At 45.6% G+C, this 22,053-nt stretch overlaps 1 protein-coding gene across 23 annotated transcripts in view; it reads right to left on the minus strand.

Annotated features, from left to right (window-relative positions):
• Carmil1 (capping protein regulator and myosin 1 linker 1) overlaps positions 1-22,053 on the minus strand; it is a 293,644-nt gene that overhangs the window by 134,995 nt on the left and 136,596 nt on the right. For 21 of the 23 annotated variants that reach the window (XM_042278284.2, XM_076573044.1, XM_076573046.1 and 18 more), the window contains 4 exons: positions 12,737-12,834; positions 12,335-12,405; positions 12,034-12,107; positions 161-236 (listed from right to left, as the gene is read on the minus strand). In XM_042278284.2, the coding sequence (XP_042134218.2) occupies positions 161-236; positions 12,034-12,107; positions 12,335-12,405; positions 12,737-12,834 (319 nt within the window). Of the gene's footprint in view, positions 1-160; positions 237-12,033; positions 12,108-12,334; positions 12,835-22,053 lie in introns of those variants that run through there. The other 2 variants (XM_076573063.1, XM_076573062.1) reach the window with 1 other exon arrangement.

The following is a 22,053-nucleotide window of genomic DNA, read 5'->3' on the forward strand; positions in this document are numbered from 1 at the left end:
CACACAATGTCATGTTAATCATTCCTAGGAAGGAGATCTCCTCAAGAAATAGTGTGTGCAGCTCACCAGCATGGTACTAAAATAAAATCTTTCTGACAACGATCGGGCTTTTGAAGTCCAGCAAAGCTGGGCAATGCTGGCTGCCTCTTCAGTGACTTACCAGCTTAAGATCCTTGGAGGACAGTTTCGTGAACCACTGATTATATTCCAGGGCCGCAATGATGGGGATCAGGTCTCTAGAAGCAAAATTAACGAAGAACATGAGCATGGTCCTGCAAAAGAGCTGCAGCAACACTGCAGTTTTAGGTAGGTGTGTGGAGCATGCTTGGCCTCTTCTCACTTTTGGAAGCCGGAGTATCAGGAGTTCAAGGTCAGCCTTGGTATATAGGTAATTCAAGCCAGTCCAGGATATGTGAGGCTCTGTCTCAAAACAAAGAAAACTAAAACCTTATATCTTTATTAAAAGTGTGTGTGTGTGTGTGTGTGTGTGTGTGTGTGTGTGTGTGTGTGGTGTGTGTGTGTATGTGTGTGTTGTGTGTGTGTATATATATGTGCACATGCCAAAAACGTATGTGTGTAGGTCAGAAGCTAACTCTCAAGAGTAGGCTCCTGAGTTTTTCACCTTGCTGAGGTGGAGTCTCTCCTGTCTCTCTGTTGTGTTCTTCAGACCAGTTGGCCTGAGAGCTTGGGCAGTTGTGTCTCTGGGAGCCTGCTTCCCACCTCACTGTGAAGTGCTGCGGTTACAAATGAATGCCACCACATCTGCTCTTCACGCGGTTTCCAAGGACTGAACTGTGATTGGCAGGTTTATGCAGCAAGCACCTTTACCTAATGAGCTATAGCTCTTGAGCCTCCAAACAATTTTAGTAGTAAACCATTCAATTCTCTGCAACAGATCCTCATACAGCAGCATACGAACAGAGAATTCCACGAAATTAAAGTACATTATCCCCAGCACCTCCAATTCCTACTTTCCAGGGGAAAGAAGCTGATGCCAGCATTCAGAAAGAAATCACATCTAACACTACATTAATGGGCCTATTTCCTTAGACTTTTTCATAGATTCACAAGCATCAAGGATCTCATGCAGTGTCTGAGAGGTTGGTCTCTGACAGCAAATACCATCAAACGGATTCTCAGTGCTCAGTAAGTGTCCTGCAACCATTTGGTAGTTCTTACACTTCCCAGCAGTGATCCCATCCTTGAAACAGAGCAGCTGTAATTATCTCTGGTGCTTCCTATGAGCTCGTAAGCTATGGGGTAAAGGTTTGCATGTGAAATCCCGGCCTTTACACCATTTTCCCAACTATTGGCCCCTGCCACCCATTCCTCATCTGCCTCACCACGGGACTGCACAGGCAGAATTACCCTTCACTGCTGAGCCGTGTTTTGAAAGTCCCCATGCCGCCTTCACCACACATCTCCTTTTCTGTTCGCTTTCCTGTTGACTCGCACTCCAGCATGGTGCATGCCTCTCCACTTCGTACTTAGCTCTCCTGTATTCATTGCTTCTACAACCTCAGACTGTAAATCTTTGAAACCTAAGCTCCAATTCTAGTTTTGTGTAAGATATGACACAGATGCTGCAATTTCACCTGAACGGCAAAGACGGGCAGGAGGTGGAAAGAGCTCAGAAATGCAGCTGGTCTGCTGGCTTATCGAAAAGCACCTCAGTTAGCCTGCAAACAAGCCAGGAGGCACCGGTTGTTTTATAGGCAAAGGGATTGATATGCAGAGACATGACGTGAGGCTGGACCAGAGAGAGAATGAGATTCTTTTCTTTATTAAAATGATTTTCCCCCTTTGGAGGAGACATATTAATCATACAAAACACAGTTCACTGTGACATATTTGTGTATGCATATAATATATTTTGATCATGTTCACCGTCTCCCCATTACTTCTTCCCTCCACTCCACCCTCCTCATGATCAGCTTGCTGTTCCCTGGTAGAGACACTTCTACTTTCCTCTTGTTCTTCCCCAGCTCCACGCACTATGCTCAGGTTCCATGCACTGGGGGCGGGGAGAATACATGATGCTTGTCTTCCTGAATCTGACTTATTTCAGTTAGCATGGTGAGCTATGCAATTTCATCCATTTTCCTGCATATGCTATGATTTCATTCTTCTTTGTGGCTGAATGAAATTACATTGTGGAAATAATCCATGTTTTCTGACCCAGTCTTCTATAAACAGACACCTAGGCTGATTTCCTAACTTGACTATAATAGAAATGGCTAGATACATGATAGACAATACATACATACATACATACATACATACATACATACATATATACATAGAGATAGAAGATAGATATATAAATACATGAGATAGATAGATAGATAGATAGATAGATAGATAGATAGATAGATAGACAGACACATAAATACATAGAGAGGAAGAGAAGATAAATACATAAATACATGAGAGAGGAAGATAGATAAGTAGATAGACAGATATATAAATACATAGAGATAGTAGATAGATACATAAATACATGAGAGAGATAGAAGATAGATAGATAGATAGATAGATAGATAGATAGATAGATAGATAGATAGATAGATAGATAGATAGAGATAGAAGACAGGCAGACAGATTGATGGACAGACAGACAGACAAATAAATAAAGCAGATGTCACTGATATATTCTGACTCTGGTTCCTAATAGTTTATGCCCACAAAACTACAGCCTTTGGCAGATTTTGAAGCACCGTGTGTGAGCTCATCAGACATGAGTAAGAAGATGAGCTGCAGCCTCACGGGCAGCCCAGAAAACATGCACAGAAATGAGCAGCTTCATCCACAGGTTCCATCTGCCAGCTTCTCTGTCTGTGTGTCTCTTGGTTAACTTGCTCAAAGTTAACGTTATTTTTAAGTTAAAATTAAAATCCAGGCATGGTGACTCATACCTGTAATCCCATAACTTGGGAAGTAGAGGCAGGAGGCATTTGAAGGTCAGCCTTAACTAGAAGAGGTAATTTGATGGCAACCGCTACATCTACCTCAACAAAACAAATGAATAATAAAACATAGCCATTAGAAGGAGACAGTCATGTATCTTAATTCAAACAGTAAACACTGTTCCAGTGCTTAATAAATACTGGGTATTTATTATACCTGTGCAGATGAAGACGTGAGTGCTTTGTTCTCCTGCCCCTCCCCCATGATACAAGGAAGAAGAAAGACAACCGGGAGCCATCCCAAACACTGGGAATGTTAAAGTGCCCCAGAACATGGGGACCAAGAAATCCCACCTGGAGCAGATGGGCACAGGTTCACAGGGCTCCAAAGATGGGAAGAAAAGAACAGAATACTTAAAATAATTAGGGACAGATGTGTGCAGGCATGGGAAACTGACTATGCCCAGTAATTCAATCCATTCATATATTCAGTGAGTGCCAGCCACCATGCATGAATCACAGGGTCTAATGTAACAATGAACATAGCACCCAGTCCCGGCCCTGTAACAGTGACAGCCTGGCACAGCCTAGCAGGCAACCGGGGGAGGAAAGCAAGTATAATGAAGGAAAGAAGCCACATGCACCAAGAGGAATGTGACACGCACCCTAAATTCAATCCCCAGCAGCCAGAGAAAAGCCAAGCAAGGTGGCACATGTCTGTAACCCCAGTGCTTGGAGTGTGAAGATAAACAGTTTCCAGGGGCAGCTGTCCAGTGAGTTCAGTCAAAATAACAAATATCAGGCTCGTTGGGACAAACCCTACCTCAAAAAACATGGTGAAGCCATTGAGGAAGACATCCAGACATCCACCACTGATCTGTCCACAAGTCCACATGCATACCACACCACACCACACCCACCCACATGCTCCCGCAACACACACAGACCACCACTGATCTGTCCACACGTCCACATGCATACCATACGACACCCACATACCTTCCCCACACACAGGCAGAAGCAAACACTACAATTTTAAAACTGGACATAAGATCTATAAGATCTAAAGAGGCATTCCACCAAAGTTTATACATTTACACATATCGAAGAAGCACATAAGAAGGATCAAGGGACCAGCCACTAGAGGAATGCAATTCAAAGCCAAAATCAAAAATATCCCATTTCCACAGGTGTGTACTGGGTGGCAAAATTTCAGACCATACCCTGCCAAAATTTCAGATCCATACCAAATGTGGATCAAGACACAGCACAGCTGGACCTGTCAGATGCAGCCCAAGAAAGACAAATGGAAGACTCGGTGCAGGAGACAGCTCGACTCTGTCTTGAGTTTGCTATGCACCTGCCACGTGACCTACTGACCTCACACTTGGGTATTTGCCCAACAGAAGCAAAAACACAAACCATCTTATTTATCATCACTGTATTTATAACCACCCAAACGTAGAAACACCACAGATGTCCTTCAGTGACGGCACATGCACTGGAGGTGGGGTTAGAAGCGACCATGTTCAGTTTCTGCCTGACTCTGACTCTTGCAAGTTCATTCACAGAGCTCAGGTACTTTATGAGGAAGCCAAGATCACAGGGAAGTGCCACATCTAGGTCTCCCAGCAGCCAGCTAGCTGACACCAACCACCAGAAGACTGAATGAAAAAAGGCATCACTATGGGTTATAGGTGCATTTGCTATGGGCCATTAACTTTAGAGGTTTACCACATAGTAACACATACCCACAACACTTGCTATCTACGAAAGAAGGTTTGACCACTGTGTAAAGAAACCTGACTGGAGGAAAAGCATGCAGAGCCTTTCAGTAAAGAGATTTTTCAAAAAAGCTAATATATGCAAGGCTGGGAAGATGTACCCAAGGAAGCTGGGGGGGGGGGGGTGGAGCATCAGAGGGACGAGAGAAGCCTCAGGTGCAAGGAGTGTTCTGAGGCTAGAACAAGAAGCAAAAGAAGATAGAGAATTCTTCCCAATTGGATTTACAGGATTTCCTGTCAAATATGCATATGTGGTAGCTAATCTTGGCTGTCAACCTAACACACCTGGGAAGAAGGAACCTGAATTGAAGAACTGCCTCCCTCAGTTTGGCCTGTGGTTGTGCTGTAGGCTATTTTCTTGGTTGGTAATTGATGTAGTGGTACCCAGTCCACTGTAGGCAATACCAGCCCTAGGCAGGTGACTCTGGGCTATGTAAAAAAGGCAGCTGAACACAAGCCAGTAGAAGCAGTGTTCCTTCAAGGTTTCTGCCTTGAGTTCCTGCTTTGGCCAAGTAGATTCTTTCCTCCTAAGTTGCTCTGGTCATGATATTTGATCACAGTAACAGAAAACCAAATTAGAACAGCATATTTCCATCATAAAACCCAAAAAAAGATTGGGGAAATTCTTACAATTGGATAGAGTAGTGGGGAGGAGGGAACCATGACTAGGAATTAATATATACAAGTCCAGAGTGAGGCAGGAGCCTCTTTCTTGATCTAAGTGGTAGACATAATGGCTGAATTTACAATTATTTGCATCCTGGTACACATCTGCCCATTTTTCTCTAAGAGAACAAGTACAAGAATGGCCTTAACAGAATTGTTCATTAATAGACAATAAGCTAAGTAGAATGTCTGGTCAACAGCAGAATGGCTAGACTGTACAATGTCCTACATTAGAAAGAAAAACTGAAACAAAAGTCAATGGACCGTGGCGGCACATGGCACCCTAGAAAGCCCCGTCTTCCAGAGTTAACAATCTTCCAACCTGGCTGGAACATGTAGAGAATGGGGAGCCTCAAATCTGGGTAGGTGGATGCCCAGAAAATACCTCAGAAAACTCCTGTGTCAAACAAATTAAGGTCTGAACTGGACCCTCTGAACCACAAGTCAACATGACGGCTAGGGAGAAAATGAGAACAAGGATGAGGACGCAGTCCTGCATTCAATCAACAGCATCATGGAGTCAGCAAGGAGAAAACACCGGGAACTCCCATTTAAGTGGAAAATACACAAGGCAGCAGGTGCCTGTCTTCACTTCCTAGAGCTCGTCCTGAAAGGCTTCATCAGCACTTTACAGATGCACATAGAAGCAAACCTCAGACAAAACTCCACTGGATGCGCGCGCTCTCTCTCTCTCTCTCTCTCTCTCTCTCTCTCTCTCTCTCTCTCTCTCTCACACACACACACACACACACACACACACACACACACACACACACACATCGAAGTTTCTGGTCATGCAGAAACATCTCCTTGGTTGATTCTTGAGGTAGTTCCTTTGGCACTAGAGTCCTGTTCAGAAAAGGTTTAGCAGGCACTTAGAACTTGAAATGTATTTGAAATTTTGTTTGTTTGTTCAGCCAGGTCTTGAATAGCTCAGATACTCTTAAGTTACAGTGACCCTTCTGCCTCCACCTCCTATGTGCAGGATTATCAATGTGTGCTGCCATGCCTGGCTATTTGAACATTTCTATGTATAAAATGCACAGACAGATGATGGTTCCCAAGACCTAGGGAAGTTAGTCGGTCTGTGCTCTCACACCAAGTCCCACAACTTGAACAGCTTTAAAACTTAAAAGGGTCCTAGGGAAATGGCTGAGTGGTTAAAGTTCTTATTTGCAAGAAAGAATACCAGAGTTCACATTCCCAGCACCCACCTAAATATTGGGTGGATATGGAGACCCACCTGTAATTCCAGCCTCTTAAGCTGGAGACAGAATTCCCCCAAAACAGCTAGATAGTAAGACTAGTCTTATGGGTGAGCTCTGAGTTTGACTGAAAGACTCTGCCTCAAAGAATGAAGCAGAGAAAGATTGAGGAAGATGCCCAAATCAGCTGTGGACCTGAAAAGACACATGCACATGCATGCACACATGTACACACACATGAAAATAAATACAGTTTAAAAATAGCTAGGGCTGTAGCTAATGGTCAGGATGCTTCCCTAGTACGCAGGACAGTCTAGATTCCATGCTCTAATATCACAAAACCTGGGAATAGTGGATCATGTCTATATCCCAGGGCTGGAGAGGTAGTAGCAGGATCAAAACTCCAAGATCATCCTCAGCTACATATCTGAGTTCAAGACTAGCATGGGGTATATGAGACTCTGTCTTAGAATTGGGGAAAGCATTGCAAATGAGTGATTCCTTCCTGGTTCCTAGTTTACAGAGGTATGTCCTGTACACTCTCAGCTTACTAACTGAACAGCATTCAATCCTCAGATATCCCCAGGGTATCAGAGCAGTCTTTAAAAATCTTCTAATAAGCCAGGCAGTGGTTGTACACAGCTTTAATCCCAGTACTCGAGAGACAGAGGCAAGTGGATCTCTGTAAATTCAAGACCAGCCTGGTCTACAGAGATAGTTCCAGGTCAGCCAGGGCTACACAGAGAAACCCTGCCTTGAAAAATCAAACAAAAAGACCACAAACTTCTGATACTGGGCCAGAAAACAGCAGAGGTAAAGCTGCTTGCCACAAAGGCCTGACAGCTTGAAGCCAATTCCTGAGACCCGTGTGAAGATGGAAGGAACGATCTAACTTCACAAAACTATCCTCCAAATTCCATGTATATGCCCTGGCACATGCCCACACCACATATGGCATGTGTGTGTGCACAAACACTTCCAAATAATACATTTTATAAAGTTTTAATATTCTGATTATTCATTTCTAACAACAAAGGGTTATAAGTGTACCCTGTGTGAGTTTACTTATAATCACATACATGTGCTATAGCACTAAAATATTAACTTTAGAATAAAACACGTGTGCACATGCACACACACAAATTCAGAGAAATTTAGCGATGGAGACAAAATCCAGACCCACCCCTTCGGTACCACCTCCTGATCCACAAGAGAGAAGGAATGAGGAACTGGGCCTGGGGCAGAAAAGACTGTCCCCGTGACCTCAGAACCACCTTGCCACATACACATAAGCTGTTCTAGAACTCATTCTTGCTAGCTCCCTGCTCAGGAATATCACCTGCATGACCAAGAAATACGACAAGCCAAGAGCATGAATCAGCGGGAAGGACTCTCTCGGGCCAAGTTTAAACTCAGCGGTGTGTGTCCAACCGGGCTGCAGAGGATTAAAGAGATGAGCTCCTCTTCAAAGTCTGCTGGGAGGCAGAGAAATCAGTGCGTCCAAGGCCATCTATTCTCCTCTGCCTTGGCAGCACGGCCTGCCCTCACGCTTCCTGCCGTGTCAAATTACAGTGTAATTACATTTCTAACACGTCGGCTGGAAACCCTTCCAGACACCCCAAGAGAAATGTGGAAGGAGGCGTCTCTCCATCTCTGCCTCTCCTTGGCACAGCATTCACTGTGACGGGGCAAACTGTAAAAGCATACTAAGCAAACCAAATCCCCTACAATAAAATGTTGGAACCTAAAACTAATAACTGAGCAGGCATCTTTCCCAGCCAGCCGTCCCTAATTACTAATCCCCTCTAGAGACAGACAGGGGGAGTCCAGCAGGACCACTCTGAAGCCCACACCTGAATGCTTATGCGGCCACAGCAGGAAGCCAGTTCTTGAATACAAATGCCACAGGCAAGAGAAGGAAAAAGGGAGGTGGGTGAGGAGGGGCAGTAGAGTAAGAGGCAGAAACAGAAACTATGAATGAATATGAGCATGAATGGGAGAGAATGAATTAAACCACATAACCCTAGCCCTGACGAAGCTCAAAGATGAAAATTTGCAGAATGGTTTCTATTGAGTGAGTATTGCTTTCACATCCTTGTGCAGTCAAGAGATCCTTAAGTAAAACCATCCCAGTCAGGACCTGCTGTAATTGCTACAGCAACTGTCTGGCTCACAGAGCCTAAAGTAGTTATTACCCAGCATGGATGAGATGGTCCATAATGAAAAGAGACCTTTTATTTTATCTTATTTCTTTGACACAGGGTCTCACTATGTAGCCCTGGCTGGCCTGGAACTCTCTATGTAGACCAGGCTGGCCTTGAACTCACAGAGATCTGCCTTTGCCTTCCAAGTTCTGAGATTAAAATTGTGTGCCACGACGTCTGGTCAAAAAGAGTCCTTTTAATTCCCTAACTGAGCAAAAAAGAGAAGGTGATCTTCATCTATCTGTCCCATTAACTCAGTGCTTGCAAACAAACTGAAAATTCTCCATCCTTGAAATGAGTAAATCCCCTTGCAGGGCAAGTCTGGTGGCCCTAACAGTAGTTCTTGGCATCAGCTACTTTGCTATAACTGTAGGCTTCTGCATCACATGGCTCCCTTAGCTTCCTTTTGGAACTAGTGGAGCAACTAATTCAGCTGATGAGCAGCAAAGCTCAGCACCAAACGGCACAACCGACTAACAGACCATGATCACTAAGGATGCAACACAGACATGAGCTGCAGAAACACCTCAAGTGCCGTGCCCTGAAGTGTCCTGCAGAACCTCCACTTCCGCCGGCCATATGCCTTCTAATCACGGTCCATGCACTCCTGGGGTCCTGGAGACAACTGGCCTACTCACAGCTCAAACAGCTTCATAATAGTGCTGGAAACACTCCTCTGCCATGCTGCCATTTACACACGTGTCACACAAGCAACAGCTGAAAAGGCGAGGCAGCCATTCTCTGCAGACACTCCCCCACTGTCACACTCCCCCACTGTCACACTCCCCCACTGTCACACTCACCCCCTGTCACACTCACCCACTGTCACACTCACCCACTGTCACACTCACCCCGTCACACTCACCCCTGTCACACTCACCCACTGTCACACTCACCCACTGTCGCACTCACCCACTGTCACACTCACCCCACTGTCACACTCACCCACTGTCACACTCACCCCACTGTCACACTCACCCCCCACTGTCACACTCACCCCCACTGTCACACTCACCCCACTGTCACACTCACCCCACTGTCACACTCACCCCACTGTCACACTCACCCACTGTCGCACTCACCCCACTGTCGCACTCACCCACTGTCACACTCACCCCACTGTCACACTCACCCACTGTCACACTCACCCACTGTCACACTCACCCCCCACTGTCACACTCACCCACTGTCACACTCACCCACTGTCACACTCACCCCACTGTCACACTCACCCCCCACTGTCACACTCACCCACTGTCACACTCACCCCCCACTGTCACACTCACCCCACTGTCACACTCACCCCCCACTGTCACACTCACCCACTGTCACACTCACCCCCCACTGTCACACTCCCCCACTGTCACACTCACCCCGCTGTCACACTCACCCACTGTCACACTCACCCCACTGTCACACTCCCCCCGCTGTCACACTCACCCCACTGTCACACTCCCCCCGCTGTCACACTCACCCACTGTCACACACACCCCACTGTCACACTCACCCACTGTCACACTCACCCACTGTCACACTCACCCCACTATCACACTCACCCACTGTCACACTCACCCCACGGTCACACTCTCCCCACTGTCACACTGTCTGTTTGGTCTTAAATGTCGGTTTTGTTTTGGAATGCTCTTGATGAAGAAATGGAAGCTTCTCGTCTTGGGCTATCCAGGCACCTGCATGAACCCTTCCAATATTCAGTGTTACAAATGTGGAAGTATATACAGAATTCTTCTCCAGTCTCCCAAAGAGATAATTGTCTTAGTACAAAGTATGAGTTAATGGAAGCTGTCAGCAAAAATAGTTCCCTTTCATTGAATGTCAAAAAAAAACAAAAAAAGGACCATTGTTACTCAGATTGGGGAGGAGCTGACAATTTCTAAATTTAACAGGTGACAGTCACTTCAGAGCACTCATGTGCCACATCTCAATGTGTGTGCTGGTCAGAGGACCTGACTCTCGCCTTGTTTAAGCCAGGGTATGGTGGCTGTCAACCTGCCACAGTCTACAGTCACCCAGGAAGAGAGCCTCTTCGAGAAATGCCTAAGTCAGGCTGGCCTGTGGCTGTGCCTGCAAGGAATTTTCTTAACTTGGTCATGAGCTGTGAAGACCAACTCTGAATTTGGGTGGCACCAGCTCACGGTTTGGGGCCCTGGCCTGTGTAACAGGAGAGAAAGCTTGCTGAGCATTAAGCAGGAATAATTCATTTCATTCTGCTCTTGTCTGTGGCTGCGATGTGACCAGATGTTTTAAGTTCTGCTGAAGATGGACTGTAACCTGGAACTGTGAAAGAAAATAACCCTTTTCTCCCCGAAACTACTTATTTGGTCTCGACATTTTATCACAGCAACAGAAATAAAGAAAGGACACAATGTCGTTTCACCACGGAGTGTACCAGGGTAGGTGGGCCAAACCCCAAGAACTCCCTGTCTCTGCCTTTTTCCCAACTCACATTGGGATCTCTGCAGCATCTGGCTTTTTCACATGGCTTCTGGGGATTTGAACTCAGTTCTTTGTGCTTGCATTACAGGCACTCTCCCCACTCAGCTATCTCCTGAGAATGCTATTTTTCCCATTCAGGTCAGGGCTGAAAAACCGTGAAAAAAGTTTGTCAAACGACTTACAACATGCTTTTATTATCAGTATTGCCAGGCAGATAGTGACAAACTGATTTTCACCAGTAAGTGCATATATAAAGGAGTAACTCCCCAGGCATAAAGAAGTTGTAACAAACAGTCATTTATTAGAAATGAAGTTTAGACTTTCACCATAGAAATACTATTATAAAGAAGGAACTTGGCACAACAGTATTATGTTTTTATAGAGAGTTGGTCAATGGACTTTTAACATTTATTTTTAAATATGTGCATGTGTGTGGGTGTGGGTGCAGGTTCCCTCTGAGGCCAGAGGCATCAAACCCCAGTGGAGCTGCCCAAAATGGCTGCTGGGAACTGAATCTAGGTCTTTTCCAGAAGCAGCATGTACTCTCTTAACTGGTGACCTGTCTCTCCAGCCCCTCAAATAAGCTTTTATAAGCTACATCCACAGTAAATGTCAGGGCATTTTCCAAACATGGACTTTAGTCTTGGTATACAGAAGCACCTCCACAAACCATCTGTGGTGATGAGCAAGGCCTCTTAGAGTTTGCTCACTTCTGTGGTTCTCTGAAAGTTACCTTTGTCTCTAAGTGACAACAAAGAGGGAGCGTCCTGAGAACAGGGAAGGGACAGAGGAAAGGGAGAAAGACGGGGCTCACCTGTGCTCAAGATGACTGAAGTCTTGTAAGTTCAATTCCCTGGTGTCTTGTGTCAGGTAAATTGTATCCACATCCTGTTTAAAGCAAAACTCGGTTAGACGATTAATCCATGTACATAAACAGAGAAGCCAGACAAGCTCAGAGAGCTGCATAAGGACACAGGCAGATTTCTGAGTAATCTGAACAAGAAAGACAATAATCAAAATGAACAAAACAAAAGAGTGGGTGGGGGGTGCGGGAGGACGATGCTAACAGACCGCACGCCGGGTACGTGTGCACACAGATGGACAGGCTGACTTACCCACTGCACCTCTTCCCTGTAGGAAAACCCCAGCCAGTCGCACACACAGGCATACATCTGGGAAAACCCACCTGAAGCATGAAGCAGAAATGTTGATGTTGACAGGCTTGCAGTAAAACAATTGTTACAAGTTTACAGCTTCAATCTGGCGGCTGGTGGCAATCGGGTTATCTTTCCCATCTAGAGAAGCAGCAAGGATTCTCCCCAGCTCCGTGGTGCATACACAGCAGGCTGCAGCTGGGCTTAAATATAGGACTTCTGTCCACCAATCTAAAGTCTGTGCATGCTAATTACACCTTGAACTAATTGTACTCTACAGTAGCAGACCAGGAATAGACTGGGCTTCCTGGCAAGGGGACGGGCATCCAACCCCTCCTGTCGGAGTTTAAAATGCATGCTCACCACAGGGCCCTGGCTCAGCCAAGGTCTGGCTGTCCCACAGGGCCTGGAGACTGGCCAGGCGCTCAGATGGCTCCATGGAGACTTTCTTCATGATTCTCCTGAAAGGTTAACCCCAACAACACATTTCAAAGCTCTTGATTTTGGAACAGTATATAGACTTTTATTTTGTACTATGCTTTTTGTTTGTTTGTTTTAAACCAACATGAGTGTTACTTCAATTCTGGTCAAAATAATTCCATTATGTGGGCACTAGGGGAATGGCAAGCTATAGGGACATATTAATACTTTGATGTGCTTCCCCTTGTAGATACAGACATTAAATATTATTATTATTATTTATTATTATTATTATTATTATTATTATTATTATTTGAGACAATGTTTCTCTGTGTAGCTTTGGAGCCTCTCCTGGAACTCGCTTTGTAGACCAGGCTGGCCTCGAACTCACAGAGATCCGCCAGGCTCTGCCTCCCGAGTGCTGGGATTAAAGGCGTGCACCACCACCGCCCAGCTTCATTGTTGTTTTCTAAGGTGAAATTTTGGAATTTAGGACATTGACCAGACCAGCCTTGGACTTAGAGATCTGCCTGCTTCTAGTTAGGGTTACTAGGGTTACTATGGCCAGGATGAAACACCATGTCCAAAGCAAGCTGGGGAGAAAAGGGTTTATTTGGCTTACACTTCCACATTGTAGTCCATCACTGTAGTCAGGACAGGAATGAAAACAGGACAGGAACCAGGAGGTAGATGTGAGGCAGAGGCCGTGGATTAACAAAGTGTCCTATAGGGCTTGCCTGCAGTCTGGTTTCAGGGAGGCATTTTCTCAATTGAAGTTCCCTCCTCTCTGATGACTCTAGCTTGCATAAATTGACATTAAACTAGCCAGCACACCTTTGGAGTGCTGGGACAATGCCCAGCCAGTTGTGATTTAAATGAGAAATGTCCCCTGGGGTTAAAGTATTTAAACAGAGTTCCCAGCAAGCTTAGCTGTTTGGGGAAGTACATCTCTAGGGGTGGGCTTTGGGAGTTTATGACCTTGTTCCACTGCCAGTTTTCTCTCTCTGCACATGGTTGGGGATTTGATCTCTCAGCTTCCTGTTCCTGCTACCTGTTGCCACGCCTCCCCTGCCATTGGGAACTCCCCCTCTGGAACCACAAGTGAAAATAAACTCTTCCTTCTATACACTGCTTTGGGTCATGGTATTTTATCACAGCAACAGTGAAGTGGAGGAGTGCAGACCCCACCCTCAGTGCACACCACAGCTGAGAACCAGCACTGCATCTCCCCTCCAGTGAGGGAGTGCAGACATCCTCAGTGTACACAGTGCACCCTCAATGTACAGCTAAGAAATGTGTCTGGAATGCTTTGGGCAGAAGCACTCAAAAAGCTTCAGATTTTAGAGCATGTCAGATGTTGAATTTTCCAGTTAGGAACGCTCATCTTGGACATGTTGGCACAAAGAGACCTTTGGGTGAGGACAGGAGAAGCAGTGAGCCTGCAGCTAGGGAAAAAAAGTCTCAGATAAAGGGTTGATGAAAGCTCAGGCCCACCAGAGTCTCTATAGTTCAAACTAGTCAGCAGAAAGGGAGAGGAGGCCGGGGGCTCAGAGCTAAGCAGGACCTGGTCCCTGGGGAGCCCTGCAAGTCAAACTAAAGAAGAAGTCTGGATTTTACTGTCAGGGCAGTGAGGAGCCACAGGAGACCATGCAGAGGGGAAGAGTGAGACAGCCAGGCACTGGCACACTCACCTTCACAGGGGAGGGCAGTGGGGAGCGGGTAACTTGAGAAACAGGAAAGAAGCTCACAGGACCAGATAGAGCTCTTGCTGAGAATGAAGCCTATGATCCCCCCCACACACACCCCTGAGACAGCAAGCTCAACAGCTGAGGGTTTTCTCCTGGAACCTTCTGGGGCCCAAATGTGTATGGAGAAAGGATCGGCCTTCCAGGAGGGCACGCCAGAGAAACAGTGGGGGCAGGAGTAAAGAACATGAACAAGGCCTTCCCAGAGTGATGGGCACTGTGGACCTGGTGGTCAAGGCGCAGAGAGAATGAAGGGGAGAGAGAATCGAGACCTGCGCAAACATGAAGCCATGAAAAAGGCAAAATCCAAGGTCACGAGTGGTAGCATACATCCGTAATCCCAGCACTTAGGAGGTGGAGGCAGGAAGATCAACGGTTCAAAGTCATCCTCTGCTGTAAGTGAATTCAAGGCCACCTTTAGTTACATGAAGCTCCATTTCTCCCAGAGACAGAGACGTCAAAAAAGGAAAAGTAAAGAAAAAGTCCAAACACAAGTACTTCCAAGGAAGCAAAAGTAAAAGGACCAAACGTTATGTCATCAGTAGTGATGGCTAGGTGACCCGTGCACCATGGGAACAGATGTTCCAGAGGCCGGGCAGCACCACAAAGTCAGGGGGATAAAGTGGTGACCAGGTGGAGAGGGTATCATCTGAAAAAGGGGGGCGCTGTTGGTGACTTGGAACTACGACACAATTTGAGATGTCCCAGTGAAATGAACACACATGTAGAAAGGTCACAAACTGGTTCAGAGGTTTTGCAGGTGGGGATGTTGCATGTGCATAGTAGAAACTTGAATCACACACACTGTGGTCATAGCCTGAAGCTTCATTGGTTACTTATTTGGGGGACTTCTGAGGCAGAGTCTCACTATGTAGCCCAGTCTGGCCTGGAACTCACTACATAGCCCAGGCTACCCTGGTATTCTTAGCAATACTCTTGGCCTCAACTCTAGTTTCCCAGGTAACTAGATGGAAGCTTTGAGCCACCAAGGCTAGAAATGAAGACAGGCTGATGCAGTCTTTTTAAATAATTTCAAGCTTTATGATAAGGTAGGGCTGAGAGATGGATCACTGGGTAAGAACACTTGCTGCACAAATGCAAGGACCTCAGTTCAAATCCCCAGCACCCATGGAAAGACCTGGTGGTAGCCAGCATGTGCCTGTTTGGGGTGGAAATGCTGCCATTAACATAGGCTTCCTAAGAGACCCTATGCAGAGTGGAAGAGTGAGAGAGGGGCAGAGAATGATAGAGCAGGACACTGACATCCTCCTCTGGCCACCATTAGCACACGTATAGATACACATGTATGCATATATGTTATATATATATAACACAAAGGTACATATCCTGGGGAAGTGTTTCAACTTATGATATCACATTGCCTCCCAAAACCTTTAGATTTTGGATTTTCAGATTACAGTTGTTCAGCCTATGTGCTGGCTAATATTATCAACTTGACACAAGCTAGAGTCATCTGAGAGGAAGGAACCTCAATTGAGAAAATGCCTCAAGATCAGGTTGTAGGCAAGCCTGCAGGGCATGTTCTTAATTAGTGATTGATGGGGGAGGGCCCAGCCCACTGTGGGTGGCGCCATCCCTGGGCTGGTGGTCCTGGCTTCTATAAGAAAACAGACTGAGTAACCCATGAGGAGCAAGCCAGTATGCAGCCCTCCTCCGTGGCTTCTGCATCAGCTCCTGCCTCCAGGTTCCTGCTCTGTTTGAGTTCCTGTCCTGACTTCCTTCAGTGATGAACAGTGATGTGGAAGTGTACGCCTAATAAACCTTTCCTCCCCAGCTTGTTCTTTGGCCATGGTGTTTCATCACAGCAATAGAAACTCTAACTAAGATAGCCCATATGTCATGCCAATCATAGCTTAATCTCCTTAACGGGTGTTTTTTTGCTTAAGTTTTGTTTGGTCTTGGCTCTCTCTATAGCCCAGACTAGCTTTGAACTCCCAGGCACCCCTCTGCTTCAGCTTTCAAAGTGGTAGGACTACAATTGTGCACCACTCTGCCCTCTTGTCTCTGGGTACTTTTTTACATTTATTTATGTGTATGTACATGTGCCACAATGCATGTGTGGAGGTCAAAGGACAACTTAAGGGAGTCAGGTCTCTCCTTCCATCAAGTGGGGTCCAGGGATTGAACTCAGGTCCTCAGTCTTGGCAGCAAGCATCATTATCCACTGGCCTCCTGACTGGCCCTATTTGGGAATTTAAAAGGAATTCTGCTCTATGAGGGTCTCTCAATCATCTTTGAACATTTCAACCACTTTCCACACACTCAAAGAAAATCATTCCAGTTACGTTCATTTTTCTGATGGATAGATTCCAGAAAGAATCTGCTGGAACCTCCTCACTGCCTGGGCAATCTGTTCTACTCCCACAGATGACTACAAAATACACCAAAACATTAAACATAAACAGACTGTTGCCACTTCATAGCATTTATGAATAAGTTGAAATCAGGTAGACTCAACTGCTGTCTAAGGCCTTCAAGTTCTTCAAGGCCCACATACACATCCCAGATCTGTAGGTATAGCATGGTTTCTTTTTCCTTTACATGAACATATTTAACTAAGTTTAATATTATTCCAAAGCTCTTTAATTTGAGGGTGGCAGGGTTAAAAAAAAAAAAAAAGCATTCACAAGTAAATGGTGGAACAGAATCCAGTGATTTGGAAAATTTCATTTTTATCCGATACCATCATTCTAACACATCATTATTTCCTGGCTATGTTAACACTGGGAATCCAGATGTCACAAGAAGAAATAGCAGAGCCTCCAGAAGCAGTCCCAAGCACTTGGGCAGCAAAATTAAGTCAACTTCCACATACTGAGCAGGATGTTGGTCTGACTGTATCCAGACTCGCACTTCTCTTTAAAAATTCTTGCACTGAGGCTAGTGGTGGTGCACACCTTTGATCCCAGCACTGGAGGCAGAGGCGGGTGGATCTCTGAGTTTAAGGCCAGCCTGGTCTACAGATCAAGTTCCATGACAAACCCTGTCTCCAAAAACAAAAACAAAAATTCTTGTTTTGTCTACGTAGAACTGCAGGGCATGTTTTTCCAATGACAGATAGGACAGGGATTGGAGAGACAAAGGTAGGTAGAAAGTAAAGCAGAAATGGCCAGATGCTGGTGAAATGAGTTAAAGATGGCTACTTGTAGGAGGACAGGCCCATAGGGTCAAAGAAATTGGCTCAGACCAGTTGCCAAGGCATGCACATAACGTACTTCCTTAAGAGCCAACCTGGAGTCTGCCTGAGGGCCCAGCAACAGGAGCTGTCAGAGTGCCTGGTCTCTGCCCAGCCAATGAGGGATGACCACACAGACTAGGTGCTGGGAGGAAGGTATATAAGGCCTACCCTGTTACAATGAGTTCCTTATTGGCCTTCAACAGACTCCTGGTGTCTGTGTCATTGATGCCACACCTTGTCACCCTGTCCCCTGAGGCAGCCCTTAGAATCCAAGCAACAGCTACTGTGATTTGCATTAAGTGTGCATTCCAAGCATGTGTCTCTAATATGGCATGCTGGGGTAGTGAGACCTTTAAGGGGTGGGGTCTGGTAGTAGGGAATTAAGTCATAGAGGGAAAATATACTCTAAGACAAGATTAATGCTGGTTTCTGGGACTTGGTTCTCTCCAGATAGGGTTTACTAAAGCAAACCCACCCCCATCTGCTTACCCCCTTTTGCATGAGGCTGCCTCTATTCCTGGTTGGTTGGTTTGTTTGTTTTCTTTTTGTTTTTTTTCCCATGTAACATAGTCCACAGGGACCTATGTCCTCACCAGAGGTCAGTGAGATAAAGACACTCAATCTTGAAATTTTTCCCTCCAAAAGTATGAGCTAAACAACTTCTTTTCTTTGTAAAGTGCCTGGCCTAAGGTGCTTTGCTATCAGAGAAAACTGATTGTGCCAATAGCACTCTAAGAATACAGAAGACTAAAACAAAATAAGCAGACTTGCAGAGCAGAGGCTTCTACTTCCAAAGCAGCACAGAGCGCTCATACCCAGAGGGAAGGAGATGAGTGGAAGAGAAGAGGCAGCTGGTACAGAAGTCTCCGTGAGCCGCTCAGCAGAAGCATCCATCTGGGCTTTACCAAGCAGCTCCACTTTTCAATAGTTCTCGCCTTCTGGTTTTTTTTGCTGAGATGTCAGGAGCCAAAGGAGCCTTGCAAAACATGTGCATGGATTTCCATAGGAGATAAAGAGCTAAGCTTGCAGAGACGGCTGAGGGGGCTGCTTCTGCTCTAGGCCTGCACATATATGTGTGAGAGGAAAATCCTGTAACATGTTTTCTGCCTTCAGCTAAATGACAGCTCAGAGCAGTCATGTGCCACCCAGCTCACACACAAGCAAACTGAAGCTCCAGCCAGACACAGCATTTGCTGTGAGAGCAGGTGCGATACGCTTGGGCCCTAGACTGCTTACTGGCTCTAGTAATAAACCAATGGTGGTTTTGAGACTCAAAACAAAAAAAAAAAAAAAAAAAAAAAAAAATTCCTGTGTGTGTGTGGCAAAAAGACAAAAAGAAAACATCTCCAGTGCGCGTACCAGCTCTTCATGCATGTCTCATAGTAAGCTGCTGGCATGAAAATATCTCTGAATGATTTTAAGCCATGGAGAATAACTGAGTTAAAAATCCAGCCCAGTGTGCATCCAAAGCAGTGACTGTCCTCAACAGTCACCATTTAAGCATCTCTTATAACATTTATTTATTTAGTGTGGAGGTGGGAGTGTGTGTTATGGAACAATCTTTTTGTACACTGTGAAGATGTATCTTGGTCAAAGCACTTTCTGGTTGGTTTAATAAAGAGCTAAGTGGCCAATAGCTAGACAGGCAGTATAGGCAGGACTTCCAGGTACAGAGAGGGTGCTGGAAAGAACAGAGGCAGAGAAGTCAGCCAGACATGGTCAGACACACAGAATGAGATAGAGGTAAAAGTCACATGGTAGAACGTAGATCAATAAAAATATGGATCAATTTAAGTTATAAAGACTAGTTAGGAACAAGCCTAAGCTATAGGCCAAGCTTTCATAATTAATAAAAGGTCTCCATGTCATTTTTGAGAGCTGACTAGCAGGACAGAGAAAGACGTACGTGTGTGTGTGTGTGTGTGTGTGTGTGTGTGTGTGTGTGTGTGTGTGTGTGTGTTCCAGGGCACGTGCATGTACCACATGAGCATATGGAGGTCAGGGGACAATTTGTGGGGGTCAGTTCTCTCCTTCCACCATGTGGGACTGAGAATGTAAAGTATCCCATCAACATGCTTGGCAGCAGCAAGTGCTTTACCTCATAAGCCCCAGTCCATGATTCAATGATAGCACCCTAACATGACATGCTGCCCACAGCTTTAGGAAGTGAAGAGAATCTCAGAGTGGTAAACCACTTTCCTTCCCATATAAATTCCTCTTGGGCCATTTTTCTTCAAAGTAACTGCATTTTTCATATTTCCATCAATGTTTGTCTTCTAGAGAAATTCACAGTATCAGTTTGTTTAGAAGTAAAGAACACTGTTGTAATACACCAGCCTTAACAGCCAGTCCTTAAACATTTCACACTCATGAAAGGATCACAGGAAGCATGTCAAAGCCATATTACACAGCCACTATCCTGCTATTACTGTGTATGCTAGTATAGAAGACAGACAAGATTTTTTTAAAGTAGGGAATAATATAATTATTATTTATTAATTCAGATAATTCAGTAGAGCCAGAAATTCAGATTTGAGAACTGTAGTTTCACTTGCATACAATCAGACAGATTCGTGAGCTTTTTTTTTTTCCAGACAGGGTTTCTCTGTGTAGTTTTGGTGACTGTCGAAGATCTCACTCTATAGACCAGGCTGGCCTCAAACTCACAGAGATCTGCCTGGCTCTGCCTCCTGAGTGCTGGGATTAAAGGCATGTGCCACTGCCGCTCAGCTGGCTGTTTGTTTTTTGAGACAGGTCTTGCTGCTGTGTCAGGCTGGTCTTGAATCTTGAAATCCCATCTCCACCTGCAGAGTCCTGTGATTGCCACAAGCTTGAGGCCAGTCTGAGCTACAGTGTTCTGAGGGTGTCAGGGGGAGTGCCTCCTGTGTGTCAGGGACTGGGGATTGAAGAAGAGTCCAAACCATGGTGACAGCCAAAAAGCTCACGGGTAAAGGAGACAGGTGCGGGCAGCAATGGCCTGTCCGCTATTCCTCTCACTGTCTCAGGACATCGATGTATTTATTACAGCTCGCTCAAATGCCTGATCGCATGCTGCTCAATCACACACTCTCTCTTTATTACCCTCACTCACTCACTGCCTCCCTGACTTAAATATCACCCATTCTCAACACTGGCAAACATTCCCTAGAACCCCCCAGAGCCCTCAAGTCACGCCCTACTCAGCAGTTCTCCAAAGGAAAACTTCCCTAAGAATCTATCCACACGCTCACTCCTGAGTCATCTGAACAGTGCCTGTGAGCCTGTGGAGGGGGTTTCCATCACACATAGCAGGGCTAATCGGGGAAGGAGCCTTCATAAAGAGGATGGAAGTGCAAGCATCTGCCGCATTCTGAAATAAGCTGATCATATGGTAGGAAAGTAAATCTCTCCTGGGCCGGGAGATACAATTTCAGTTTTCTCAGGAAGCTAGCCATCAGGCAGTTCTGCAAGACACAGACACCGCTTGAGCTACACAAAGACAAGTGCTATCAAGATGGAGGGCTGGTGGCACAGGAAAGCCGAGGTCCAGAGACGAGGTCCAGAGACATTTCAGTGGAGAAAGCGGCAGCCACCGTCTGAACGGAGGCAAGGGAAACAAAAAGAGAGACAGAGGACCCGGCTGAGACTCACTGAGATGACATCAGGAGCTTGGTAACTAACTCATGGCTTCTTCCTCATGAGACCACAAACAACAAAGCCAATCCTTGGGCAATACGGGTGGTTTTACAGGGTAAGATGAACAGTTCTTCTGGGACAGACTGAGTGCATGTGGCCTGAGGACAGCCCCCTGGAGATGCACACCAGACAGACTAGAGGGGAGAATGTGGGTCACCAACAGGGGAACGCCAGGAACGAAGGAGCCAATGCTTCATCAAAGCTGCCTAGCTACAAATGGGTGTTACACGAAGTTACATTGAAACATTATTCTGTACTAAATGTTCTCTGGAAGGAAAAAAAAAAATCCCCTGATAGTAGAAAAAGAAGCCAACTCCCACAAGTTGTCCTCTGCTATCTGTGTGTGGCATGCTGTGGAACACACATGACTACACACACACACACACACACACACACACACACACACACACACACACTTACATACAAATAAATAAGTAAATAAATAGATATTAAAATTTGAAATCAGGCTGGTAGGTAGACTAGTTGGTAGCAGAGTGGCTGGTTAGTGCCTAGGAGGCCCTGAGTTCAAACCCCAGTACCACTACTGAAACAGACTGTTTTAGTTTTAAACACTTTTTGACAAACTTCCGTTCCTTTATGAGAAGCTCACACCCACTCTCTTGGGTAGAGATATATTTGGT

The sequence above is a fragment of the Peromyscus maniculatus genome, chromosome 5, assembly GCF_049852395.1.
Source record: "Peromyscus maniculatus bairdii isolate BWxNUB_F1_BW_parent chromosome 5, HU_Pman_BW_mat_3.1, whole genome shotgun sequence".
NCBI lineage: Eukaryota > Metazoa > Chordata > Mammalia > Rodentia > Cricetidae > Peromyscus > Peromyscus maniculatus.